Here is a 26,865-nt window from a genome sequence, read left to right as displayed (position 1 = left end):
GTGCTATAATCTAAGAGAAAAGAGAAAATAGTTAGATACATTGTTTCAGTTATCGAATAATTACCAGATACTATTAATTATTATTGTAGACAAAATGCCCCGGCTGAAAATTGTCATCCATTCCGTTTTATTTGTAATTCCTATCCAAATATTATTGCCCAGTTAACCATTCCACTTTTTGTATTCCTGCAACAAGTTTTTAACAATTTTATCGTCTCTTTTTCTCTTGCAATTGTTCTAGTTAATTAGATTGGACAGGAATGTGTGAATAAGGATTCTTCTTCTTCCTTTTTGTTCACTAGGTACTCAGGGATTGTCAGGATTTATAAATTTGTTTAATGGAGAGCTACTTTTTAGGTGTAGAGCACTAAGAATGTCCATGTTCTTTCTTGGAATATTGAACAGTCTCTCATTAGAAACTCTACACATCAATTTCATATTTTTGGAAGAAAGCTACAGCCTAGCTTTCTATTCTTACATATACAGAGATGGACGATGAAGATTTCAGAGTGGTGCTAATATTTTGTTCTTTTTTTTTTTAATTAAACAAAGAAATTACCGTTGTCACGACTTCCTTATTGTTCTCAGATGTTGAAGCCTCGTCATTGTCCAGGACAACTCTGACATTTTTTCTGAAATTAATTGAATTTAACTTAATTAATGGAAGAAAAAATTCAAATATATTTATATGAATCTTACAATAGCATCAAAATTATCGAATGAACGATTAATAAATGTATAATATACTTTTTAATACTATTCGATTCATCATCGCCGATCTGAGCATTATTGGATTGACGATATTTTATTCCATGCTTGACCTCTTCGTGAGACCTTAAGGAAGATCTTCGTGGAAACTCTTTGCCACAAATAGTGCAGCTATAACGCATATTTTCCACATGCGCATGCGCTTTTACTTTATGGCAGACCAAATTCGACATCTGATTGAATCCCTTGCCGCAAATCTCACATTTGTATGGTCTCTCGTTGGTGTGCGTAAATACGTGATTGCGCAAATTCCCTATATAATTGACAAAATATAGCGACGAATAAATTATTTAAATAAATACGATTATCGAGAGAAATCAAATCTATACCTTTTTGATGAAAACCTTTCCCACAAAGATGACATTTATGCGGTTTGTTCTCGGAATGAGTTTTCCGATGAGAGATTAAAGTGGATACTCTAGAAACAAAAGGTAATTTTAAGGAGAGAGAGCCAAAGAAGTACACAGAATTATGATCATAGGTGACATTGGGTTTTCTAAAAAGATGTAGTGCAGGTGGTGAGAAAGAAAAGTATAAATAAAGTTGGATGAAATTTTAATTACCGATTGAAGGTCTTTTTGCAAAATTCACAAATATATGGCCTGGCATCGCTGTGAATGGCTTTGTGTTGACTAAGGGTGGATAATTGTCTGAAAGCTTTACCGCAAGTATCACACTTAAAGTTTCTCTCGTCCGTGTGCGTTGGTAAATGTCTCATCAGTGTGTATTGATGCCTGAACTCCTTCGAACCTAATAGATTTTTTGTTTTGTTTGTTTTTATTGGTTTATTTACTTTTTTTTCAAATACTTAATCAATCTTATCGATTTGTATGGATCGCATAAGAAGATAACAAGAGAGTCATTGTTAATCAGAGCTAAAGATTGTGCGGCTTATATAGAATTGAATGAAACTTTATATCCTTACAGATTCCACATTCCCAGATTTTTAATGTTTTTCCATCTCGTTTGAGATATTTGACAAAGTGCAACCTCGACCTGGGATCGTTTTTATCGACGTGGTGAGGCACCCCTGGTGTCAAGCGATCGCTGATTGGCTGAGAGTAAATGACGACGTTTTCCTTGCCTTTTAAGCTCTCGTCCGAAAGCTAGAAATCAAATAGATTGCTAAAAGAAACGTGCAGAAAACTAGCAGCAACAGTTTTAATGTTACAGTAATCGGAGATGAAATCATAACTTTTATAAGTAATCTTTTTTACTATCGTTTCAAATGTGAATAAAGTGAGTTTACGTTTGGCGCTAAAAAAAGTTAACCTTCAACCTAAATCCATTTTTTTCAAGAAGACTCCGGTAAACCTCCTCGCTCCCGATTATTTCTGATTCAAGAATGGCATCCAGATTCACTTGGCTCCCCTGAAAAAGTTTTGGCTAATTAAGTTTTTCACGTTTTTTTTTTGTTCGTCTCTCTTCTGAATAATTCGAATTGAAGCACTCTATCTATGGTTTGGGGGAATTGTTTTTGTTTACTTGAATTGACTGGGAATCGTTTCCTCCTGGCAAATCGGAAAAGGAAACATTGCTTTTTCCATCTGTACCAATGATTTCTTCTTTTATGTACACTTCGTATACGCTAAAATTTAAATGATTAGTACAATCATCAACGAGTCTGTGCTACCTAGCGATGAACGATAGTATAAATATTCTGAGTACAACAATACATTACATGTGGACTCAGCTGAGTTGTATTGAAAGTTAAGGAATTACTTTATGATTAAAAAGGATTGATGATTTCTAGTGTACCTACCTTATTATCTCATCCGTAGCGGGTCGAGGAAATTGTAACGGATCACTCTCATATTGTTCCTCCCCTATAAATAAATAGAAACGAAACAATTTTCAAAATACTAGTCCCATCTTCTATGCGAGATCTAAAATTGCAGACTGTCATCGGATATCGTCTCTGCGACGAATTTTCTTCTTCGCATAAGCAGTTTATGAAATACCAAAAAATTATTGCTTCTATCATCTCGACGAATAGTCTAAATCTGGAGAGAAATTTGACTTCGTTGCTAGGATTGAACCTCAAAGTAAATCTTAACCAAAACCTTGACAAAAAGCAATATTTTCCAGATATTTACTGCTTTTTAGAGTTTTCAGGAAAGGTAAAATTTCATTCACAAGGAGAAAACTGAATACGAGATTCTAGAAGCTTTGATACCGAGAAGGGCTCCTAACATGAGAAATCGGTCGTTTTTATTATTGAAAGATATTTTATTGTTTCACCGTAACTCCAATTTTTCGTAGGAAGAACAAAGAAAGACAAAAAAACAATATTCTATCATCTATCAATCGTTATTTTTTTTTGAAGCATTCAGTTGTGATCGAAAATGGCCAGAAGAAGAAATGGTGATATCGGTTAAAAAATGTCGTGGAAATTGAAGGATTTTCAAAAAATATCGATAGATAGATGGACAATTGTGAGGTTTCTTAAAAGTTTATACTACGCTGATCAAAAATTTCTTTGAGTACTCACAGGTGCAATTTTGGAACAAGTTACCGGTGGACATTTTTTAGATGGCTTTTCTACAATTATCAAAATTTATTTCAAACCTTTACAGCAGTCTCGTTACGTCCGCCATGTAAAAGTTATTTAGTTTAGATTGCAGCAAATTGTAAATATAACACCAAATATATTGACGACCCCTACTGGCAAACCAATGAACTAAGCAGACTATCGCTGCCTGTCATTTAAATTACCATCAGTAAATAAGTAAATCAAGTGGATCAGTGTGTAGCTCTAATATACAAGCTAATCGATATCGACAAATATTTTTCTTCAAGAATATGAGGATATACTAATTTATTAGGGACAATAAAATTGATTCAATCATTATCATTCATAGTTTATTATTTCCAAGTGTACAAAAAATATTCACTTCAGAGAGATATAGCATTTATTTCTTCTTTCTCTTAGTTTTTTGTTTCTTTGCCTGAGGTGTGTGAGCATCCCTCTTATTAATGTTTCTTGAATCCTCTAATTTTACCTCGTCGACTTCCATTTTTTCTGACACAGACGTACTTGGAACGCTAAACCCTTCGATCTAATTGCAATGAAAAGGTAAATAAATATTTGAACATTATAAAAGTCATTGGAAAATAAGTTTAAAAAGAATAATTTGTTACCTTTGGCTCGACCAATTTGAAAATTAATTTCTCGTGTTGTACGTTGGACTTATCCAAGCTAATTTGAACCACGACTGGATCGAATGTATGGAATATGAATTTTCCACATGATAAAGAATGGTCTTCCGGATTAAATACAAAATTTAATGGGCACTCTTTGCTATTGAGATAAACCGTTCCTTCTAAACCATACTTGGGTATAAGAACTTGAAGGGCATTCTTTCGAACAAATAAAATGTATCCTTGCTCATCCTCGGTTTTCTCCCTGAAGAAGAGCTGCAAAGAAAAATTGTTCATGTTAAAACAAATTTTATACTTATTATTATAATAAATCATGAGAGCGATATTTACGTGAGTGTGAAAAGCAACCGAAGCACGTCCAGCATACTGAGCCATTCTATGGCGATAATTCATATTGTGGCATAAAGCATGATTCTTTTTTTTATCCAACAGATCTGGATACGTCGCGTCAGCTCCGATGCAAACTGCCAATAGTCTGTGGACTATCACATCGGCATATCTGTAATTAATACAAAAATGAATATGCTACTTTAATGTTAAGAGAAATATTTTTTACCTTCTAATAGGCGATGTAAAGTGTGTATAAATGGGACAAGCTAATCCGTAATGGAAAAATTCGTTTTGCTGTTGCATTCCACTAACGAAGTAAAGAGCTTGACTCATACATCTTGTTGCCAATATTCTCAACATTGTATTGAAATATGGATTCTCTTCTTGATACGCCTTTTCGAGCGAATCAGCCAATTCTTTTCCGCTATTCGTATTAATTTCAAAACCCTATATATAGAATTACGGAAATAAGTAAACAAAAACCCTATTATATAAATTTCGGTTGGTACTTTTACCTGATTCTTTCCAGCTTTAATCAGTGGCTCAAAATTAACTTGTGGAGGCTCCGGATGTCGCCTGAGCATAGCACATTCAGGAAAATCTTCATAAATTTTCTTTGCCACTGAAATGTTTGCTAGTAACATGAATTCTTCAACCATAGAATTGGTCTCTCGTAGCTTCTTCGCTTCCACGTCAATTGGGTCGTGAGTCTCCTTATCAACTTGGAATCGAATTTCTGGTGATGCTAGAACCAAAGCCCTTAAAAAACGCAAATTGAATAATGTGCGATTAGGGGAGTAAGGTTATATTTTAATATATCATCAATTAGAGTAGATATTACGTACCCATTAGCTAAACGTCCCTTCTTCAGCTTCTTGGCTAAATCATTTAAGTTTCTCAAAGACTCTGCAATGGTATCGTTCTGCGCTTTATCGTCAATTTTTAACTGTGCCTCCTCATATGTCATGGCTTTTCTCGATTTTATTATAGACTTGTGGAATTTCGTATGGATTATGTTAGCATCTCGATCGACCTCCCAGATACAAGAAAAGGCAAATCTCTCTTCACCGCCTCTCAAGGAGCAAATATTGGAGCTCAAAAGTTCTGGTACCATATCGATTCGCTTGTCCACTAAATAAACAGTAGTTGACCTAAGAGCAGCCTCTTTGTCAACGGCAGTTCCTGGTCGAATGAAATGTGAAACATCCGCAATATGAACCCCAATTTCAAAATTGCCGTTTGGTAAATTTCTGCAGTGCAATGCATCGTCAATGTCCGTACATCCAGGCGGATCCACTGAGCAAATGTCCAAGTGGCGAAGATCTTCTCTTTGTGCAACATCCTACACAGAAATTTATTAATTGCATTTATGATCAATTGAATATTGTAACAATGAACTTACGGTATCCGTAATTATCCAGGGAAGCTGTGGTAAACAAGCAAGAACATCTTCTGAGAATCTACTGTGCGGTACATCATGCTCCAATAGCAAAACTTCATTCTCTGTATCTTTATCCCCGATAGGACCTAAAGCTCTTATGAAATGACCTAAAGGATATCTAGAGTTCCGTGGCCAACAATCGATGCCCACGATGATTCGCTGGTTTTTCAAAATGTCAACTTGCCTAGTCTCGATTCTGACCTTTGGAATTTTTCTTTCAGCAGGAATGAACAAGTGCTTAATATGCTGCAAATATATGTTAAAAATTAATTTATATTAATTGTAAACTCTATGGTTAAATTAATGATAAAAAAAGAGAATATAATTGTGATGGAAATAAAGAAAAAGAGACTAAGTACACAGATGACAGAAAGTAAAGTATAAAATTTTTGAACGAAAGTAAACAGATTGTAAGACCTTGTAATAAGCTTGGCAGTATCCCAATTTTAATTTAGTTTATATTTAGTTCAGTTAATGGCCTTGTATTCTACTTTGTCATTGTTAAAGAAACGTACGAATCTATATTAAAAATACTTTCTGTTAAAAGGGCACTTATAGCTTTTTCCGTTTAATTGTAAAGTGTTATTTTTAGCAATTTGACAAGAAAGACGGTAAATTTTAACACATTAATAACGTGCTTTCAAAATTAACTCTATTATGGGTATTATACGCATATTATCATTGATCTGAGGTCTAAACCACAAAAGTAAATGTAAAAAATTGTCAGATATTGGTACACTGCACAAATACACATGTTCCTGTGACAGACAATGGACTTGACCAAGGAACACAGACGCAGGCGCGTGTGCGAAATAAATAAACTAGGTCAATATGCATGTATATAGGAGAGTATATGTATGAGATAATAAGTCAAAGGAGAAAGAAACACTTGATTTACCCCTTTCATTTCACTAGGTTGCAAAATACCACAATATTGACGCCATTTTCTTCTAATTATTCCAACGACTTTTCCAGTTGGTGTTTTTTCAGATTTTGCTTCAGCTGGAATTTTAGTCAGCTCCTCTTCATCTTCCTCTAAACCATTTCCTCCATCAGCTTCTTGTTCATCTTGCAAAATAATCTCGCTTGGCGCGGACCATTCCGCCTCTGGCAAAAGTTCAATAGCCACTAAATCTCCATCGATCGCTCTGTTAAGATTTGCTCTTCCTTGTATTAAGACCTAGTGAATTTCATGTGGGAAAGATAAGTAAAGTTTCTGATAGAATTTGTTAAGTTGCTTATATACATACATAAATTAAAATAACTCACTGATTTTTCAGTACTTTCAAAATTCACGGATCCTTCGAGAAAGTTTTCTCTCGAAGCATAAAATGTTCCCTGTAAAAGCTTTCCTGACTTTATACCTTCGTGCAATTCAGCAGGTGCAAGATGACACGGATAAATTTCCCTTCCTTCTCCCTCCAAAGCATAATTTCTATGAGAAATTTTGTCCAATAAATTTACCGCATTTTCCAACGACGATATGTACTCCTGCACTAGGGAACACTAACTTTATCAACTCTAAATGTAGTTTTATATAGAATTAAAAGATATTAACTTACTTGACGTTACTGGTATTTCCTCTTTGAGAGCCTTCTCTACATTCTGCTTATCATCTGTTAATAAAATTACCTTAACGATGAAATCCTTATGAATTTGTAAATGTTTGTTGTACCATTTGGTGACAACCCTAATTGCCCTATCATTTCTATCATTGGCCGATTCATCTGGCTCTCGTTCGACATAGGTTTCTCTAGAGAATAGAAAAACAAGATTTTAGTTTTTCTTCCTACTTAGATGAAAATGAGATACTTACATGTGATGCTCATTGATAAAAACATAAAACTTTCTTTTATCATCTGCAATTATATTTTTTAATTTCTTATAAACATTAGTGCTTCTGTGCTTCACTTCCTCTAGCACAGTTTGCGGTATAATAACATTATTAAGAATAGGTTCCTCCAGTATATCAATCTAAAATGATTTTAATCAATAATACAGATGAGATAAAAGTTATAATAAAAATAATTACCTGATCTAATACTATATTTGTATCTAAAAGCAAATAATAGGGATGAGAATATAAGGAACTTTTGGCACCAGTGTCTTCTATTCCCAAAACAATGTTTCTGGAGTCCTGTTTGCACAGAGTACAAGCTTCAGAGCCACACCAGATATCATCCCTCAAATAGTGCTCCCTTATAATCTAAATGACAGAAAAATTTCTTAAAAAAGTATTTTTACAATGAAAACCTAAATTATAATCTCAAGTCTGTATAACATGATGAGGTACCTTAAAAATATTTCCTCCTTTCGTTTTTCGATAAAATGTTTTATTGGTCAACATTTTTAACTCGTTACACCACCTAACCTATAATCCTTAGCATGCTCTGGGTGTTTCTATTCTGTGGATTGGATCGGATTGGATTGGCATCTAGTCACAGTCACGCAACTGTCAGCAAAAAAAGACTAGATTCCCTATAATCCGGTGTGTCTATTTCTGGTCGGATTGGATCGGATCGGATTAAGATGGCGGCGTCTATGGTCTGCTAGAGTGATGTGTCAAAATGACATTTAATACCAGTAGATCGAAGAACTGGAATATTAGCAATCAATGAATAATGAAGAGGTGCTCTCCAAGCGACAGAATATACTTATGCTGTTGTAATACACATTGATGCAGTTATTAATTCAGATGAGTATAAATTTCACTATTATATATGTAGAATTTATTGGAGTACGAGATTCTTTGTGGTTTCTATGATTTTTACAGGTAGTTTTCTTTATTGCAATCTTTGAGATGCCTATCAAATGAGGAAAATGGGTTAGATAGGATAATTAGGAGAGATAAGAAACTAGACGAAAGGACTGCAATTTGAAGAAAAATGCAAGAATTGTCCAACATTTGTTTATTTGAAGTTTAAGTGCAGCCTCCATTACTTGAACTATACAATTTTAGCCCATGGTTAATTTAAACTTGTTTAAATTAAACGGCCCTAAAGGTAAGAATCACTTTTCTTATTAATTCGTATGTCTTAATCGATTGAAGGAAAGCTAATACAATAGCAGTAAAAGAACGGGAAATATATAATGGATAATACAGTGGAATTAAATGGTGAGTAATATGTAACTATATATTAAAAATTGGCAAATAGTTACTATATATATATATTATTTGATAAAATATGTTAATGAATTTTTATATTAATTTTGATATAAGGTAAATACCAGTGGGATGAAAATTCCACTAAACTCTTAATTGAAGAAGTGAGAAGTAATTTCGGCAGGCTGGCAAATAATCGAATAATCCAAAAAACTGTTTGGAATGAAATAGCAGCTAAGTTTAGGGAAAGAGGCTATAATGTAACTAGCAATCAGTGCAATATTAAATTTAAGAATTTAAAAAAAAAATATAAGGAGATTAAAGATATTTTATCTCAGACTGGCGGTGCTCCAGTCCACTGGCAGCATTTTGAAATAATGGATGAACTTTTGAGACCATTACCTGAGATAACCCCCATCTCAATAGGTTCAAGCACCAGTGGATTCAGGCTCTCAGAGCAAGCAAATATTAATAACTATAGGAGGAGAGAGCATGACAGTTCCAGCGAGGATGAAATACAATACCTGTCAGGGAATGAAAATAGAAATAGATCAAGAAGGAGGAGACAACGAACAAGTAGTATAACAAATCAAGACTTATACGAACAAAGAGAGAGACATCATGCAGAAAATATGGAAATTAAAAAACAATTTTTAAATCTATTTCAACAATATTTAAATAAAGATCATTGACAGTACGAAGAAAGTGTATGTAATATTTGACAAGTATATATAGCTTATAACATTTGTATTTATTAAGCTGTATAATATTTAGTATTATTAATTATGTCCTTATTATTTACAGAAAAAAGTAATTTTTTAACTCTTTGACGAAGCCTGAGGTGTGAATTATTGAGGGATTAAATTTTATGACAACAGTGACTTGACAAGATTAATTTTGCTACATTTTATTTAACAAGAAAGCTTAAAGACAGGAAGGTAAATTTTAACACTTATAAGTATACATCTATATCTTATAAAATTTGTATTATAATTATATTAATAATGCTCTTATTATTTATATGAACAGTTATATACATCTTTAACTTTTCGACAAAGCTTGAAATGGAAAGTTTTGAAGTATTCAATATTATGACTACAGTGATTTAATAAAAACCAAAATAAAATTTATATTGGAGGTAAATTAGTAATTATTTTTCACTAATATAATAATATGAAGCTTTCAATTGTAATTAAGTGAAACTTGGACTTATAACTTAATTCTCCGGTTATTTCATGTTTAAATTCAATTCTCCCATGCATATATGACACATTTAAAAATAAAGTACATTTATTGCTGAGCTAATCGTTGAATTGTATGCTTATTACAGGTCTATATATTTTATAAATTTATACAAGAACAATGGGAACGTCATATAGTAAAATATATATATATATAAATAAATAAATAAAGATAAAGTGGCTGTATAAGGGCCCTGTCTTACATTTTTAATTTATAAAAAGAATGAAATAATGTCAAGTATTAAAAGGTATATAAATAAATACATAAATAAAGCGACTGTATATGGGCCTTGTCTTAATGACTTCAAATTTAGCTTAATAAATGAGCAATGATATCTCTTTTGTCTATACCATCTTCAAATTCGTAAGAGTTTGCTTCGTTATCATAAACTAATGAATCGAAGTCATCATCGCCATCTGCTTCTTCATTACTCAGACAAATGTTATGCAAAATGCAGCAGCTAATTATAATTAATGGTATCATTTCCGTATTATACATGTAAACATATTTTAACTTCCGAAATCGTCCTTTTAATATACCAAATGCTCTTTCTATTACGATGCGCGCTTTTGATAGTTGAGTATTAAACGTTTTTTGGGTATTATTTAAATGCCCATTATCGCGATAAGGAACAAGCAAGTGCTGAGACAATGGATAAGCAGAATCTCCTATCAAATGTGTATTTTCCGGAAAATATCTGTTAACGTTATTATCACTCAATCTTTTAATGTCACTTAGCTGCCAAACTCTGGCATCGTGGACGCTACCACAGAAGCCCGTAAAAACATCAATAAATCTCATCTTATGGTCACAAATTCCTTGAAGAACCATCGAATGAAACCCCTTTCGATTGACATAACTGTTGGGGTACTCAGTAGGACTACTTATAGGAATGTGACATCCGTCAATAGATCCTATGATACCAGGTATATTGCTCGCTGATAAAAAGCCATGTTGAATATTAATTAGTTGACTCTGATTGGGCCATTTAATATATTCTTGAACATGATCAAGTAGAGCATAGGCAACATTAAAAACACATTTCCAGATTGTTTGTTTGGAGAGGCCAAATCTGTCTGCTACAGATCTGTAAAAAAAATATGAAATCAATTTTCGTGTTTGTTTCTGTTAATCGGAAATATATAATTTAAATACAGAGTGTTTAAAAATCCATTGTATTCATTTCAAACTGTGAATAGGTGGTATAAAATGGAATCGAAAATCAATCTTATATCAAAATTGCATTAATAATCAACTTTTATATGTTTATGGTTACATTTTAAAATGATTAAGGGTCAGTGGTTCCACCTACATCTTAGTAAAACTTATCTATTTGGTAAAAAGTGCAAACTATAGTAAATAATATTCAATTTAAAATGTTATCAAATAAATAGATTTACGAAGAGGCTCACCGATAGGTGGGATAGTTAGTTCTTAGTCAATTACCTATATACTTCTTGGTTGCCAAATATCCAAAGAGCAATTGCAATTTGTTTTGCAACTGATATGCGAAAACTTCCTCTCTCAACTAAGTTTGGGCCAATGGTTGCAATTAATATTTCAAATGTTTCTCTATTGACACGAAAATGAGATTTAAAATCTAAAAAAAAAGCATAGAATTCCAAAATAATTTATAACATTAAATAGCTGATAATATATATTTTGTTACCTGTTAAGGAGTAACGTAAGGCAACATTTGTAAAAAAATTTGGAATACGGAAATGGTTTTGCCTTGTTATTTCTAATAATAACCCATCTTCCCCATCGATTATATCCAAAATGAAATTAATAATAGTAGATGGATCCATAATCCTCAGATTCTGTAAACATTAAGGCAACATTAATTATATTTATCGTATTAAGTATCAAAGAAAAATAAAATAAATACTTTATTATTTAATTTAAAAGATTTCTTATATTTTGACTGCTATTGTATTAGCTTTTCTTCAATCGGTTAAGACATACGAATTAATATAATAAGAAAAAGTGATTCTTACCTTCAAGGCCGTTTAATTTAAACAAGTTTAAATTAACCATGGGCTAAAATTGTATAGTTCAAGTAATGGAGGCTGCACTTAAACTTCAAATAAACAAATGTTGGACAATTCTTGCATTTTTCTTCAAATTGCAGTCCTTTCGTCTAGTTTCTTATCTCTCCTAATTATCCTATCTAACCCATTTTCCTCATTTGATAGGCATCTCAAAGATTGCAATAAAGAAAACTACCTGTAAAAATCATAGAAACCACAAAGAATCTCGTACTCCAATAAATTCTACATATATAATAGTGAAATTTATACTCATCTGAATTAATAACTGCATCAATGTGTATTACAACAGCATAAGTATATTCTGTCGCTTGGAGAGCACCTCTTCATTATTCATTGATTGCTAATATTCCAGTTCTTCGATCTACTGGTATTAAATGTCATTTTGACACATCACTCTAGCAGACCATAGACGCCGCCATCTTAATCCGATCCGATCCAATCCGACCAGAAATAGACACACCGGATTATAGGGAATCTAGTCTTTTTTTGCTGACAGTTGCGTGACTGTGACTAGATGCCAATCCAATCCGATCCAATCCACAGAATAGAAACACTGTTTGTATAATCATGGGAATTGGGAACGATGATCATCAGCAGCCGATCCAACAGATCAGCCGGTGGGGAATTGGGGAAGCAGGGAAGGAAACATAGTACATAAAAAGCGCCGGCCGTCGAGTGCCGATCGAAGCCGAACTCAAGCTGAAGTCCGACCGAACGCGAAACGGAAATATTTAGCTCGATGAAGCCGGGGTGGGGGGGGGGGGGGGGGAGTCGGGCCTCGGCCGGGAACGTCGGCGGAAGTGGTGGAACCGGACGGCGCGGACGGACGGAACCGACGTCAGTTGGTGCTAGGTAAAAGTGAAGCTGGTTGGTCGGGTTGGGTCGGGTCCGAATATTTGGATCAGTTCAAATATCGTCGGATCTTTTCGTTTACCCACGGCTTAATCAAACTACGTACTTAAGAAACTAACTCCACTTCACTTGTATAGTGTACGAGCTAAATGCACACATTCCGACGTTTCTATTCATATAGCAATTAGTACGATATATATATATAAAAGCAATTATCAATTAATTACACATACCTTAATATATCATACTTCATCGTTTTTTCTTCGTAGGAAGCAAGCTGGCTTTGGATATGAAATAAATGAGGCCGATAATTTGATAATACGAAGGAAATTTTTCTAAGTTGAGTTATACAGAAATTTTGTACATGTACATTCCGATGATGAGATATTTTAGCAATAGCAGCTGAACATTAGATATACTTTTCAAAAGATCTTATAATAGGAGCATTTCGAAAAGAAAAGGCGCACGAGCATTTGACTGGATATTATTTACAATAAGTTTTTTCTGCAGTATTTTGGAAACAAGTAGAAATCTAAGAGAAGAAAGTGCTGAATTTCCGAAACATGGTCGAAATCTCTTACAATTTAAACGAGTAAATAGAATATTATATATACAATTTATGCATATTGAACTAATTAAAATGGAAAAATTGATTTATCACATATGTATAGACAAATATTATATTACGGGGTAAATAATAACTGTATAAATTAAGAATGGAGACTCGCGCGTTGGAGCGAGGAAAAGTGATGGACGAGAATTCCTATACTATTTGTTATATAGAATTTAGGTATAGCATAAGTCTGAAATATTATACATCTATGAAACGTATCGAATGATCTTTCAAGCCACGTTCTCAAGGTAAACATTAATTTATTAGCATATTACATCGAGCACTGGAATTGAATTGAAAATCCTGGTCGATTGGCGTCTCTGTTATTTCGGAAGTAAAATTTATGTATATATCTAGAAACTGTGTGTGTGTGTGTGTGTGTGTGTGTGTGTGCAGCTCTGAAGCGACTGACTGCTGACGCAAAAATTAAACGTTTGGAAGCTCTTTTGATGTACATGCATACATACGTATATACTATATAGAATCTTTATCGAAATGCCCTTTCATCGCAAGGATATTAATTCATATATATATCACAGAAAATTAGTAGAGATTTATTTTTCTAATGGAGAAAGGAGGGGGTGCAGACGCGTGTATTTTAGGTATATATAGTTTACGCGATATACTTGGACTACTCGCTGGATGCTTTGGGAATCTGTAATTATTAATCTGGTCCACACCATATGGAGAGACGTTTTATCTCTCGAACAAAGTTTATCGCTCTGCGTTCGATGCGTCGCGCCGTCATAATTCTTCTCAGTGTGTTTTAAGGCCACGTTTTGGAGATCCTGCAACGCGACTATCACAATTAGCTATATACGATAGGAGATGTGGCAGGCACGTGCGAGAGAGTTTGCTCGCGTTAAATTCCTCTCTCATGCCTTATCCAGCTTCTCCAATTTCTCCAACTTCTCCACCTTCTCGTTGACGACCGAATCTATGGAGTTGACAGTGCTGACGTTTTTACTGTCGGTGCAGTTGGCTTCGCTCCTAGCTAAACTCAAACTCGACAGTCCCAACTGTTGCGTCTCCGTGTGAGTCGATAAAATCCCTGCGTTTGCGTCCTCGATGGCTTTTCTCAGCTAGAAAGACAAAATTGTATATATAGGAGTAAAATTCTGCAAGTATTGCAAGAATAATAATGAGGAGGAAGAAGGATGGTTTTTAACCAATTGAAACTAGTATAATTATATTGCGAAGAACGAATTGGACTATTCACGATCTCAATCTACGCCGCTATCGTCTATAAGAACCAATGGAATAAGGATAGATTGTACGATGACATATGGAAAGCTTTCATATTTGTGCTTGTATTATAGCACATTTTTCACAATATGATAATAATCCACAAGAAATAATATACTTAGGGCATTTAATATTACTTGTCTTTCTAATTAAGGTCTTTTGAAATTTTGTATTATTCCTATTGCTTCCGCCATGTTAAATCGCTTTAGATCGCGAATAGCCACCCGAACTAGTCCAATATAAAATGTGAAATTTCTAATATAAATGTGCAGGTATAAGTGTGAGGGGGGAGGGTTGTCTAGAATACCTCTTTTAAAGCAACCACCCCGACCAATCGTCCAATAGCAGTTACGTAAGCATGGTTCACACCAACCATACTGAAAAGACTGTGAACCTTGAGGAGCGAGGTTCTCTCGACCAATTGGAAGGGCGCCGGATCGATGTGGCATCTGGAGAAATCCACTTGGAGCGCCATTTCGCTCTCTTCCCATCGTTTTTGGTCCTCCGCGGACATGTCTATAACCCTCTCTCTCGGCTAAAAACGATCATTGCGATGGCTCGTTAGGAAAAGTTAAGCGAGACTACCGCAGGTGCGCGCGCGCGCGCGCATCTCGCTCTCTCACCAATTGAACTTTCTTCAAGGTCGCAGGACTCGGAGCCTGCAGCATCGGTTGACGCGCACCAGCATTTATAGCATCCGTGCTGCTGCTGTTGCTCTCCCTTCTGTTTCCCATTTCAGGGTCAGGATCCACATCCTGCAATGTTGCTGATTTTCGGAAAATCGCCTCGAAAGCCAGACGTATCCTTGAATAAAAAATTGATGTGATTGGTGCGTGGAATTTTGGAAAACTATTGGTCGTGACACATGCATATATATATATATATATATACGTACCTGCTTTCAGCCCCGGTGACTGTGCTATATGGCGTAGCTGCGGGACTGACCAAAGGACTGAATCCTTTAAGAGTGAACGAATTGGTTTTCTTCAAGATTGACTTTTTTGGTTGCGAGCCAAAAACTGGTGAGTGGTAAGTGTGCTGTTATATAAGAAAATTAGAGGTGAATTAATTATTGGGATATTTTTCTATATATATGTATATATAGGTGGATGGAATCCTTACGTGATCAGGGCCACTGCCATTTTGTCCCGTCATCGTTAAGTCATTGACGCTCTGCCTCTGCAGTTTGAGGATATCCGGTGCTGGGATCACCTCGAATCTCGATGGCCTCCTCGTCCTTTCCTGCTCTCTCATCTGTCTCTCCATCTCCTCCCTGGCACGTTCTTCGGCTTCCTTGTGCCATTTCTGGGCGACCTAAGTTTTACAAATTTCTTATGATATGAGTAAATCCTCCGGGGGGGGTTAAACTTGTATATATATATCGTTCGATGGGATAAAGTAAACAAATACTGCTCGAGCAACTAATTATTCTACATAGATTAATTAATGGTAGAAGAAGAAGAAAAAATACCTGTAGCCTCCTCTCACGTCCAATGTGTTTTTCTATCAGTTTGATCAGTTGGAGCCTCTGAATGGAACCTAGCAAAATCATCGAGTCTGGATTATCGACCAGCGGAAATCCTCGGAGTTTACGGTTTTCCTTCAAAATTTCCTTCAATTTTTGATAGGAGATTCCATGCCAGATGTATTTTACGTCTCGAACCATAAAGTCTTCCACGTAAATATTGTAGATACCTGGAAAAAGTCATACATATTACAAAGAAAGAGAGAGAGAGAGAGAGACTGTACATATCGAAGAGATTATTGCAGGGCGATCGATCATTGGATGAAAAAACTTGATAAAAATTCTCGTATACTTTACCCGATTAAATGTCCACGAGCTGGTTCTGTCTTTGTGCGTCAATGCGAAAGAAAGAATATTTATATATATATATATATATATTATATGGAAATGACGTACATGTATATATACACTGCCGGTCAAAAGTTTAAGACCATTTGAGAAATTTGGTTGAAAATCAGTCACTTCTTTAAACGCGCATAACTTCGGAATGAAGAAAGATACAATAAATTTCAAAAAACCGTTGGAAAGCTGATAAAATTCTACATATAGTGGAATTAGCTCGATGCACGGAAAACGTGTAGTTATCGAATTACAATTAAATCAAAATACTGCTAAATTTAACATTTTTAATTTTTCGTTACGTCAATTCAACTTGTTGTAGCATTTGCAGTAATTGTGATAATTATGTGAAGCTTTGGTGGCATAAAGTTCAAAGTTTCAGCTTTAATTTGACCCATGAAACGTCACGATATTCATTGTATTTCCTTATTTTCATAACTTTTTTCTGAGTAATGTCGAGAAAAATTTGTGACCAAAAAAAAAAAAACTGCTCAAACATTTGAAACAATTTCAGATTTAAGAATTCGTCGGTATTGAGTGAGCTTCTCTACTTGTTTTATTTTGCACTTTTATTCAGTTAAAAGAAATATGATAATTGTAAATCTTAGAATTAATAAAATCGATTTGGTTAATTATTACTCTACTTTTGTTGATTTAATTTAAAAATTAATGGTATTTTGTGTTAATTGAATAAAAGTGCAATATGGAACAAGTAGAATAACTCACTCAATACCGGCAAATTCTTCGATCTGAAATTGTTTCAAATGCTTAGGCAGTTGTTTTTTGGTCACAAATTTTTCTCGACATTACTCAGAAAAAAGTTATAAAAATAAGGAAATACAATGAATATCGTGACGTTTGATGACTCAAATTAAAGCTGAAATTTGAACCTTATGTCACCAAAGTTTCACATTATTACCATAATTGTTGCAAGTGCTACAACAAGTTGAATTGACATAACGAAAAATTAAACATTTTTAATTTAGCAGCATTTTGATTTAATTGTAATTCGATAACTACACGTTTTCCGTGCATTGAGCTAATTTCACTATATGTAGAATTTTATCAGCTTTCCAACGGCTTTTTGAATTTCATTCTATCTTTCCTCATTCCGAAATTATGCGCGTTTAAAGAAGTGACTGATCTTGAATCAAATTTCTCAAGTGGTCTTAAACGTTTGACCGGCAGTGTATATATATATATACAGGGTGTCCGGTTAACTATGGCCAATCCGGGATATTCGGATAGAGGGTAAAATCTCGAGTAAAAAAATTCGAAAAATTATGTCGCGCTTGGACTTATTTTCACCATAAAAATATGAACAAATCAGAAATAAGAATTAGAAATTTGATAAAACACAATTGCAAAAGTTAAATTTCTCTTTGTTTAATGTAATGTGTTTACGTTTTTCTGTTTTTTAAATCGAGGCCTATTGTTGAATGAATAGCCTTGGGAGCTCGATAATTCTACGCGCTTGATCGGCAGATGAAAGTGGGAATCGGGGTAATGAAATTAAGACATTTATAAGAAATTTAACTTTTGCAATTGTATTTTATGAAATTTCTAATTCTTATTTCTGATTTGTTCATATTTTTATGGTGAAAATAAGTCCAAGCGCGACATAATTGACTTTTTTAGCGACATTATTAATTAATTCAAACTGTTAATTATACTCTAAAATTGGCATAATTATATTGTGTTTGGACTCATTTTCATCGTAAAAATACATACAATTCAAAAATGATAATTATTAACTTCTTACTTGAAAATTACAAAAGTTTAAATTTTTGCTCGCAACTATTGTCAAGAGTGTTTATGTTTTCATTGTTTTTATGACGCTCGCTCTCGAGACTCGGTCGCTCGGCTTTCGGTCACTACCACAGGCTCAAGTGGGTGTGTCCACTGCTCGTGTGTTTGCATTAGTATTAACTTTTACTGAATCTTAACGTTTATGGGCTAACAATGCGACCAATAGAATCCTCCGTCCAAGCAAATCCAATTAAAACTGAGGATCTTTAATCGCTAATAACTTTTTAATTAAGGGTGCTAGCCACATAGTGTTTCGAACTTTTTTACTCGAAATTTTACCCTCTATCCGAATATCCCGGATTGGCCATAGTTAACCGGACACCCTGTATACATACAGGGTGTTTCGCGTAAGACGTCCAAAGCAAGGACACAAAATGACGCGTAACTCTTTAACTACAGGAGATATTTAAATTTTGTATAGGAGCTTTTCGAAACCTCTTCTTATTTGCTTTCAAAAAGGTCATGTGAAAAAATTGAATATCTATTATAGTTAAAGAGATATGCGTCATTTTGTATCCATGCTAGGGGCGTCTTATGCCAAATACCTTGCATATAAGGGCTAATGACCTTTACGAAAATAGATGCAAGAAATAGGTAATAAAATTGCTCGCATGAAATTACCAGAACTGGAAGGTAGAAGGTCTGGCAGATATGGTAGTTTCTTTATAAGAATTATACTGTCGTAGATGCTGGGTTGGAGAAGCGCGGCAATCGCGTTGCTGATTAAAACGGCTATCATTACAGGCACTATGTGGGTTATCTGGCCGGTCATTTCAAATATGATGACGCTGACAGAAATGGTGTGAGTAACTGCAGCTGAGAAAGCTGCTGCTCCCACGGTGGCGTAGCCACCTGAAAAACACGTACCATGGTGAGATATAAACAACTTCCGGTATATATATCAATCGACCAGACTAATTAATCAAATTAGGTACCTGGAATTATAGGAGTGATCAGCGAGCCGTAACGGACACCATTGGGAAACCATAGAGCCATGGCTTCCCCAACCGCTCGACCCAAAGCTGCACCGATCTTGAAGACCGGAATGAATATTCCGGATGGTACCGGGACCGTTGAACTTATGATGGAGAAAACGAACTGCGATGTATGGAATCACATAGGAATGATCAGAATCAGAATCAAAGTGTTGATAGGACATATTTGCAGAGAGGCAGGGTTCTTACAGTTACAAAGGTGTAGCTGAGCAATCCAGTGAAGACGTCGGTGTAAGGAGTGGACCAATGCTTGACGATGTCCATTTCTTCAGCTCCGAGGTTCTCCTTGGTCCAACTGAAATTCGTGAATAGCCCATGGACCTGGTCGTGAGTGTTCAGAGCTCCTGCCATAAATTGTCCAAGACCCAGTGGAAAGGACACCGAGGACACCAGTAGTGATACCATTCCAGGATAGAGGAATCGACTGCAGGAGGAGAGAAACATTAGATAAAACGATCGAGTTAAGAGCGAAAGAAAAATTTCGTGGTCGTTGCAAGTATCGATTTCGAATATATATACTGGCTGCCACTGATTGTGATGCTTATACATATACCTATATATATATATATATATATATATATGTATAGGAGAGACTGGAGTTAATTGTGTAACACGGGGCAATTGTAACATTCAAATTTATGGCTCTGTCCGTTAATGGAATTTAAAAATATTTAGGAACTTCATTGAATACTAGAAGATACTGTAGTTGCAATAGTTTAGGGCCGTTAAGGGAGGTGCCTCGTGTAACACCACGAAAAATGAGCAGATTTTGGAATTTTATCAGGGATAAGGGAATATATAATCGAATCGCTATTTTTGCTGTTGATTGTATGTATTCACAAAAGTATTATCATATTTTTCTTTACTTTAGTTGAGTTGTAAAAAAAGTTATTTAACTTTATTGTTAAGTGTCCGCAAGAACATCCTCAAACGGCGTGACGTGTAGCTTCCCTAAAAAACCAAGAATTCATGTTTTCCTTTTTTAACTACAATCCTAATAAAATTCCCCTCTGGATGATCCTCGTTTCATTGAAAAAAAAAATAATAATTTAAACTTAAGTATCAACTGTGAAAAATAAAGTCTAATTTTGACCATTTTTTTGTTTATCTTTAAAACAGATTACTAAATACTGATTCGCAAAATATTTTTAATTTGAGGTTCATCTATAGGGGAATTTTATTACCTTTAAAACAAAAAAAACTTTTATAAATCGGTTGAGAACTTCTCGAGTTATGCGTCACGCCAATTCGGAAAAAGTGGTTTTGAGAAAAACGCGTTTAAAGTTTCCAGTAGGAAAGAGACTCTCAGCTGACGGATGATAAGAGGATCGATAACTGTTGACTATAACAAATATTTTTACCAAACTTATATGAAATGTAGTCTCAGACAATGTATGAAAAGAAGGTTTGACTGTACACAGAAATAATGAAAGCTATTGTTTCTAACGGAACAGTACGCTCCGCAAGCAATATTATTGCATGACGCACAACTACAAAAATCTCTATAACTATGTACTCAGTACGAATTTTAATTTAATATTTTAAAGATAATATCTTTAGGCTATGTACTATCCATATATGAAACAAAAATCGATTTTAAAAAATTATTACACGAGGCTCCCCCCTTAATGCTAAGCCACTGTTTGTGAAAATGAGAAAATCAGTTTTTTGCACTCTTTTGTAAATATTTCACTTGCTCTATTAACTCTGAATTGCTCGGTTATTATTTTGTATGAATATTAAAATTCAATACACGATTAAAATCGTCATTTTCTTGAGTGAATTTTTCAATGTCGAATGATTTTTAAATATGATATCATGTTGGCGAAATTATACTACGCAGTAATTTGGAACGTTTGGGGTCAATTGTAACTAGTAAACTGGTGTCGATTGTACCGTGCTAACTGAACAGGAAAATCATAGATGTTTCTATCACGCAGTCAATAACTTATTACATATTGCAATAATCATCGTTCCGATCTAGTAAATGTTCAAATGTAACAAGAAGCAAAAATAATTTTTATAAAAAGAATTTTATTTTTATAAAACAGTCAATGGTTGTTACTATGATTATTTACAAGTAAATTTCATTCTTTAATGCATGTTATCTTTAGATAACATACTCCGTTTATCGAAGTATCTTCAACTACTTCTTTATCCATGCACTATGGGAATTATACACATTTTAAAATTGAAAATGGTTATGTTACAATTGACACCTATCTGGTGTCGAATGTAACAAATTGCACGTGGTACCATATTAATCGTTTACGTATATAGATTAATTAAAATATCACTTCGATAAAAATATATTTGCATTCTAAACATACGTTTAGCAAGTATCACAATTTTTTGATATTTTTAACAATGATAGAATCTTTGACCAAAAAAATGACTCTCTTTGTGTTACAATCGACTCCGATCTCCCCTCCCCCCCCCCCCCCTTATACATATATAAGGAGGAGCACACGTATACGTGGTAACGCTTACTTTTTCTGCAAGAAATTGTTCATGCTTTTGTTCCGGCGCATGAAGATGACGTATTGGCGATGAAGCCAAACGTAAAACGCTCCTCCGAGGCCACTGCCAACGCCGATGAGCGCGAAGACGAAAAGCTCCTGAGGATCGAAGGGGAAATCCATGGTAAAGTTGGTGGCGAACATGGCGGTGATGGTCTCCTCGCTTTGGAACCAAATGGCCAACAAACGAAACATGGTGGCACCGCAAACCGCGGTGAAGAAGCCTCGCCAGTAATTTCTCACCGCAAAATAGACGGTGGTTACCTCGATGCTGAAGAGCACACCTCCGATCGGGGCTGCGAAACAGGAAGCCACGCCCACTGCACAAGCGGCTGCCAACATTTCGCAGTTTCTGCTTTCGTTCTCGTAGATACCCTGGAAGAACGCGGGAGATAATAATAATAATAATAAGCTGGAGGATATAGTCCTTCGTCCATATCTAGGGAAGGACGTTGCAGCAGCCGGAAGTATTGAGACATTTGAGTCGCCATACAAAGCATTAATACAAAGAGAACGCATATCTCTTTAACTACGAAAGATATTCAAGTTTTGCATAGGATATTTTCGAAACCTCTTGTTATTTGCTTTCAAAAAGGTCCTATGCAAAAATTGAATATCTTTAATAGTTAAAGAGATACGCGTCTTTCTGAATCCATATGTGGCTCCAGTGCCTCACCCTGTATACAGTAAGGGGCATAACTGAACTAATGTTATGTAATCTTATACGAAATTGACTTATTCTCATAATTAGTAAATCGAATAAAAAATACATTTGATCAATGCATAGTTATGCTTTTAATTGATGAAATAAGCTTCTTTGGTTGCAAGATAAGTTTTAATTTTTGTTTTTCCGAAGAAAAGGTTTTATTTCGGTTTTGCACCGCTTTGAAAAAATATGGTTTAACTCGTCTGTAATCGCGATATGTTTACATTTGTTAGCTCTATATGTGTACATTCAATAGCTGGATATATTAACCTTCAGTTTGTTGTATTCAGTCGAACGATGAAGTAAATGTCTGTAAGAGAAACCATTATGAAGAAAATTTAGTCCAATTGTACTAAAAGAATCGCTTCCCTATTAAATGATGGCTTATCTACGCGTAAAGTTGCGAAAAAGTGTAATGTCAGACAGTCGACAGTGCAAAGAATTAGAAAAAGATACTGTAAAAATATATTATCGAGTGCATCAGGAGGAAGGCGAAAAATGTTGACACCGCAAAACGAGCGAAGAATTGTGCATTTGAACACATCGGTTGAAGTTAGTTCTGCTTTAGTGGCTGCACAAATACTTAAGAAATAAATACGTAGGTATTAAAATTAGCGAGTGAACAGCTCGGAGAGTTGCTAAAAAAACTAATTTAAAAATTATTAAATGTAAAAGAAAGCCGATGTTATAAAAAAAAAAACATTAAGCTTCGCTTATCATTTGCTAAAAAGTATCAAGCATGGACAACTGTTGATTGGGAACGAGTTATTTGGTCGAACGAGACCAAAATTAACCAAATTGGTTCAGATGGTATTTCTTGGTGTTGGATTCGGAAAGGTGAATCACTGAAACTACACATTGTTAAGCAAACATTCAAACATGAAGGTAGTTTCCTTATATTTTGGGGGTGTTTGTTGTTGGTATATGAATCAGTGCGTTTACAAAGATATTTTACAGCAACATTTTTTAGATGCTGTTAAAAATATGCCATTCCCCGAGGAAAATGTCGTTTTTCAACATGATCGGGAACCGAATCATATGGCCAAAAGTGTACAAAACTGGCGGGAAAGTGAAAATGTTTAGCTTTAGATTAGCCTGCACAAATCTCTGATCTTAATCCAATAGAAAATCTATGGAGCTTATTGAAATAACGATTGTGTGCTTCGTACGATACACTATACCATTTTCAATTAGAGAATTGCGTAAAAGAATTAAGGAGCAATGGTAAAAAATATCTCAGGATTATTGAGAAACACTGGTACACGGTATTCCAAGACGTATATTAATGCAGTTTTAAAAGCTAAAGGACTGTGGACAAAAGATTGAAAGGAAAATATGTAACTTTCGATGATATAAGTTCAAAATCGAGTCAATTCTTTTCGTTCATAATACGTAAATAAAAACCTGTTTCGTAATCAAAAAGGCATATTTCATAAGTTCAAAGTATAATTATGTATTCATCAAAGCTACTCTTTGTCCAATTTGTTACTTATTCAAAAAAAATAAAAAGTTTCTATATAAAATTACAAAACCTTGCTTCAGTTACACTCCTTACTGCATATAAATACCTGAAAACTAGTGACGAGCTTGGACAGCAAAGTGGCCACGATACTAGCGATGTGAACAAAGGGTCCTTCCTTTCCAAGCGGTAATCCCGAGCCAAGGGTCGCCGTCAGACCAATGACCTTGGCGACCAAAGTCCTGAAGGTCAAGTACTCCTTGAGGGCGACGCCTCGGAGGATCGTCTTCATTTCCGGGATGCCGGATCCGATGCTCTGAGGCGCCACTATGTGGACAAAGCCAGCGCTGAAGAGGATCAGGCAAACCGGAAGTGACACCCAAGCCAAGTATTGCAGCGCCGGATGCGACGTAAGGTCCTGGTAGAGCCATATCCTGGCTAGTGGAAAGAGGCCAACGTTAGAAATCTCTACACTCGTATATGTATAGTTGACAAGTTGTTACAGCGCGAAGACATTGAGGACTGACCGTTGTTACACATGGAAATGCCACGGTCCATGGCGTAGCTGATCAAGGCCATGATGATGCCGAGCAAGGCCAGGAAGACCCAGTCCTCGCCTAGTCTGGCCCCCGTGTGCTTCCAGAGGAAGGCCAGGAGAGCCAGCAACTTCCGGCACAAAGCTCCTCTCCTCGACTTTCTCAGGCCTTCGGCCCTCGTCTTCTCGTACTTTCTCCTCGCTCTCTCCTGGTACTTGGACCTTCTCGCCTCTTCCTTCGCGTATTCTCCGAGGTCCTTCGTGTATCGACCATACATCTGCGCAAATTTCTCGTTAATAACCTCGTCCTTCCACAATTTCTTATATATATATATATATAGTGCAGTTGTAAAATAGTTCTGAGAGAGAGAGAGAGAGAGAGAGAGAACAGGATCGTGCAATGATTTACTTTTTAGAGTGTGAGTTATATATATAGGGATATTGGAGAAAACTCTTACGATAGTGTTGATATAGTCGAAAGGATCAAAGTCCTGCTCTCCTTCCTCCAACGTTGCCGGAGGACATGGATAGAAAGCCTGCGAGGGTCTGCCAGGTATAATTTTCATTTTATTTTTTCAATTGGATCATCTAACATCATGTATATACATATATAATATGGTTATATCGATTGTTATAAAAACTTAATTCCATAAGGGTGATATAAAATAAATCGAACTGATTCGAGTCAATTCCATAATTCGAGTTTAATTCTTCCTTCTCTTATCTTTGATTATTTTGTTAACACATGCATGTATTCCATTCGAATATTTTTGTATGTTGCGAAATTATATATAGATACACGTCAAGTGTTGAGTTTAATCGTTCTTTCTTTCAGTTTTGATCAAATAAAATAGGGTACCGAATAGGAGGGAGAGAGAGAAAACATATCCATTGAGGCTGTTGTGTATGATAATACATATATATATATATATAGGAAAATAAAGTTTTCCTATAATAATCGCGCGTAAAGTGCATTTTCCCTCGTGCGATGCATGTATGCACGTGCATCGTGAAAGGAAACTGTTCTATGGTCACTTGCCCAATAATAGATGGTCAGTTTAGTACTTTGTTGTATATATATATAAAATATAGTATTTTTTTTTAAAGACAAATGACGAAATCGAATAAAAAATAATTTTACCTATTAGAAATAATTTGAATTAGATTATAATAAAGAAAATTGTCAAATAACCAAAAACACCAATAGATGGACAATGAATGGTAAATATTAAAAAAGATTCGGATTAAATTCAAAAGGTAATCAATATGTATTAATAACTAAAAATATTTTTTAAAATAAAAAAAAAGACAGTTATCATTTCAACAAAACATATATGATAATTACTACCTTCGTCCAATTATTGGTTACTGTCCATCTATTGAGAATGTTGCCCTAATCTCGACTAGAAAAATGTTAGTCGTTCCACCCTGTGTGTGTGTGTGTGTGTGTGTGTTTGTAGTTCTTAATGAATGAGATGTGCAGCTATGTTATAGCTGATGTATCGAGTAAAAGTACTATATATGTATATTAGGATGGCCATAAAAAAGAAAATTTTTTCCGGTGCTTTTATTTTGTTAAGAATGATAAAAACATAGGAATTAAATTTGTTTAGATTTTTTTGAAGCCGTTAAATGGTGCCGATATCGTTTTTAAAATTAAAAATTTAGATTTATTGAAAACGATTTAACAAAATTATAAATTAATATTATGCTGGATTAATGTTTTTTTTATTACATTTTCTTGTAATCTAACTAAAGGACTTTTCAAAGCACAATATTAATTTATAATTTCGTTAAATCGTTTTCAATAAATCTAAATTTTTAATTTTAAAATCGATATTAGCACAATTTAACGGCTTCAAAAAATTCTAAAAATTCGAGGATCTCTTTTTTTCATAATTTTTGACAAATTAAAAGCTTATTAGAATTTTGGTTTACATCTAACCTCGAAAAAGTGGAAGAACATCGGATTTTTAACTTTAAAAACGATATCGGCAACATTTAACGGCTTCAAAAAAATCTAAAAAAATTCGATTCCTATTTTTTCATAATTCTTAATAAAATAAAAGCACCGGAAAATTTTTTTTTTTTTTATGGCCACCCTAATGTATATATACATTTAGCTGCACGACAATACACTGCGCACATGCACTACGCCTGCACTTTTATAT

General features: G+C 34.7%; 5 protein-coding genes across 11 annotated transcripts in view; 1 reads left to right on the top strand and 4 right to left on the bottom strand.

Moving 5' to 3' along the window:
* Positions 1-45: 45 nt before the first annotated feature.
* LOC136781198 (zinc finger protein Gfi-1b-like) lies at positions 46-3,376 on the bottom strand. The gene is made up of 10 exons (XM_066739997.1): positions 3,260-3,376; positions 2,531-2,594; positions 2,254-2,356; positions 2,041-2,139; positions 1,694-1,874; positions 1,332-1,518; positions 1,098-1,186; positions 748-1,021; positions 560-632; positions 46-186 (listed from the first exon to the last, which is right to left on the bottom strand). The coding sequence occupies exons 1-10, from the start codon at positions 3,291-3,293 to the stop codon at positions 163-165; spliced, it is 1,128 nt and encodes a 375-aa protein (XP_066596094.1). The 5' UTR covers positions 3,294-3,376; the 3' UTR covers positions 46-162.
* Positions 3,377-3,616: 240 nt separating this feature from the next.
* On the bottom strand, positions 3,617-8,123 carry Dis3 (exosome complex exonuclease RRP44-like protein Dis3). Its single transcript, XM_066740208.1, has 13 exons — positions 7,995-8,123; positions 7,734-7,907; positions 7,518-7,675; positions 7,264-7,454; positions 6,971-7,197; positions 6,600-6,881; positions 5,663-5,947; positions 5,106-5,602; positions 4,776-5,019; positions 4,487-4,707; positions 4,261-4,429; positions 3,910-4,185; positions 3,617-3,827 (listed from the first exon to the last, which is right to left on the bottom strand). The coding sequence occupies exons 1-13, from the start codon at positions 8,046-8,048 to the stop codon at positions 3,681-3,683; spliced, it is 2,925 nt and encodes a 974-aa protein (XP_066596305.1). The 5' UTR covers positions 8,049-8,123; the 3' UTR covers positions 3,617-3,680.
* Positions 8,124-8,205: 82 nt separating this feature from the next.
* Positions 8,206-10,261, top strand: LOC136781355 (uncharacterized). Of its 2 annotated transcripts, none has more exons than XR_010823901.1 (5): positions 8,206-8,816; positions 8,922-9,511; positions 9,609-9,742; positions 9,834-9,942; positions 10,135-10,261. XR_010823901.1 is itself a non-coding variant. In XM_066740210.1 (5 exons), the coding sequence occupies exons 1-3, from the start codon at positions 8,792-8,794 to the stop codon at positions 9,494-9,496; spliced, it is 522 nt and encodes a 173-aa protein (XP_066596307.1). In that variant the 5' UTR covers positions 8,206-8,791; the 3' UTR covers positions 9,497-9,511; positions 9,609-9,742; positions 9,834-9,944. The 2 variants fall into 2 exon arrangements, 1 of the variants encoding a protein (XP_066596307.1); XM_066740210.1 differs by lacking the exon at positions 10,135-10,261 and having other exon boundaries at positions 8,922-9,064; positions 9,143-9,511; positions 9,834-9,944.
* On the bottom strand, positions 9,855-12,480 carry LOC136781354 (uncharacterized). Its single transcript, XM_066740209.1, has 4 exons — positions 12,044-12,480; positions 11,716-11,866; positions 11,493-11,646; positions 9,855-11,133 (listed from the first exon to the last, which is right to left on the bottom strand). Exons 2-4 carry the CDS (start codon positions 11,852-11,854, stop codon positions 10,356-10,358), a joined length of 1,071 nt encoding a protein of 356 aa, XP_066596306.1. The 5' UTR covers positions 11,855-11,866; positions 12,044-12,480; the 3' UTR covers positions 9,855-10,355.
* Positions 12,481-13,288: 808 nt separating this feature from the next.
* Positions 13,289-26,865, bottom strand: part of ClC-a (chloride channel protein 2) — a 37,582-nt gene continuing 24,005 nt past the window's right edge. For 5 of the 6 annotated variants that reach the window (XM_066740068.1, XM_066740069.1, XM_066740070.1 and 2 more), the window contains 12 exons: positions 24,687-24,972; positions 24,269-24,597; positions 21,966-22,369; positions 19,665-19,899; positions 19,416-19,578; positions 19,102-19,332; positions 16,279-16,502; positions 15,930-16,121; positions 15,703-15,845; positions 15,431-15,611; positions 15,115-15,342; positions 13,291-14,644 (listed from right to left, as the gene is read on the bottom strand). In XM_066740068.1, the coding sequence (XP_066596165.1) occupies positions 14,438-14,644; positions 15,115-15,342; positions 15,431-15,611; positions 15,703-15,845; positions 15,930-16,121; positions 16,279-16,502; positions 19,102-19,332; positions 19,416-19,578; positions 19,665-19,899; positions 21,966-22,369; positions 24,269-24,597; positions 24,687-24,972 (2,823 nt within the window). In that variant the 3' untranslated portion in view covers positions 13,291-14,437. Of the gene's footprint in view, positions 14,645-15,114; positions 15,343-15,430; positions 15,612-15,702; positions 15,846-15,929; positions 16,122-16,278; positions 16,503-19,101; positions 19,333-19,415; positions 19,579-19,664; positions 19,900-21,965; positions 22,370-24,268; positions 24,598-24,686; positions 24,973-25,152; positions 25,241-26,865 lie in introns of all 6 variants that reach the window. The other variant, XM_066740067.1, reaches the window with a different exon arrangement.

Source organism: Prorops nasuta, unplaced genomic scaffold, assembly GCF_024137725.1.
Source record: "Prorops nasuta isolate Cenicafe-Biocafe unplaced genomic scaffold, Cenicafe_Pnas_1.2 PNAS00022, whole genome shotgun sequence".
Lineage (NCBI taxonomy): Eukaryota > Metazoa > Arthropoda > Insecta > Hymenoptera > Bethylidae > Prorops > Prorops nasuta.
Note: the sequence above shows the minus strand (reverse complement) of the source record. Positions and strands in the feature narration are given on the sequence as shown.

Coding starts and splice junctions, on each gene's coding strand:
- Dis3 (XM_066740208.1), bottom strand. CDS start 8,048: ATGTTGACCAATAAAACATTTTATCGAAAAACGAAAGGAGGAAATATT. Junction 7,198..7,263: donor GGAAATACCAGTAACGTCAA/GTAAGTTAATAT, acceptor AGTGTTCCCTAG/TGCAGGAGTACATATCGTCG. Junction 4,186..4,260: donor CGGTTGCTTTTCACACTCAC/GTAAATATCGCT, acceptor TTTTCTTTGCAG/CTCTTCTTCAGGGAGAAAAC.
- LOC136781198 (XM_066739997.1), bottom strand. CDS start 3,293: ATGTCCACCGGTAACTTGTTCCAAAATTGCACCT. Junction 2,140..2,253: donor ACGATTCCCAGTCAATTCAA/GTAAACAAAAAC, acceptor AAACTTTTTCAG/GGGAGCCAAGTGAATCTGGA. Junction 1,875..2,040: donor AAAATGGATTTAGGTTGAAG/GTTAACTTTTTT, acceptor TTTGATTTCTAG/CTTTCGGACGAGAGCTTAAA.
- LOC136781354 (XM_066740209.1), bottom strand. CDS start 11,854: ATGGATCCATCTACTATTATTAATTTCATTTTGGATATAATCGATGGG. Junction 11,647..11,715: donor CTTACGTTACTCCTTAACAG/GTAACAAAATAT, acceptor CTTTTTTTTTAG/ATTTTAAATCTCATTTTCGT. Junction 11,134..11,492: donor GGCAACCAAGAAGTATATAG/GTAATTGACTAA, acceptor TTTTTTTTACAG/ATCTGTAGCAGACAGATTTG.
- LOC136781355 (XM_066740210.1), top strand. CDS start 8,792: ATGGATAATACAGTGGAATTAAATG. Junction 8,817..8,921: donor TAATACAGTGGAATTAAATG/GTGAGTAATATG, acceptor TTTTGATATAAG/GTAAATACCAGTGGGATGAA. Junction 9,065..9,142: donor TTAGGGAAAGAGGCTATAAT/GTAACTAGCAAT, acceptor ATTTTATCTCAG/ACTGGCGGTGCTCCAGTCCA.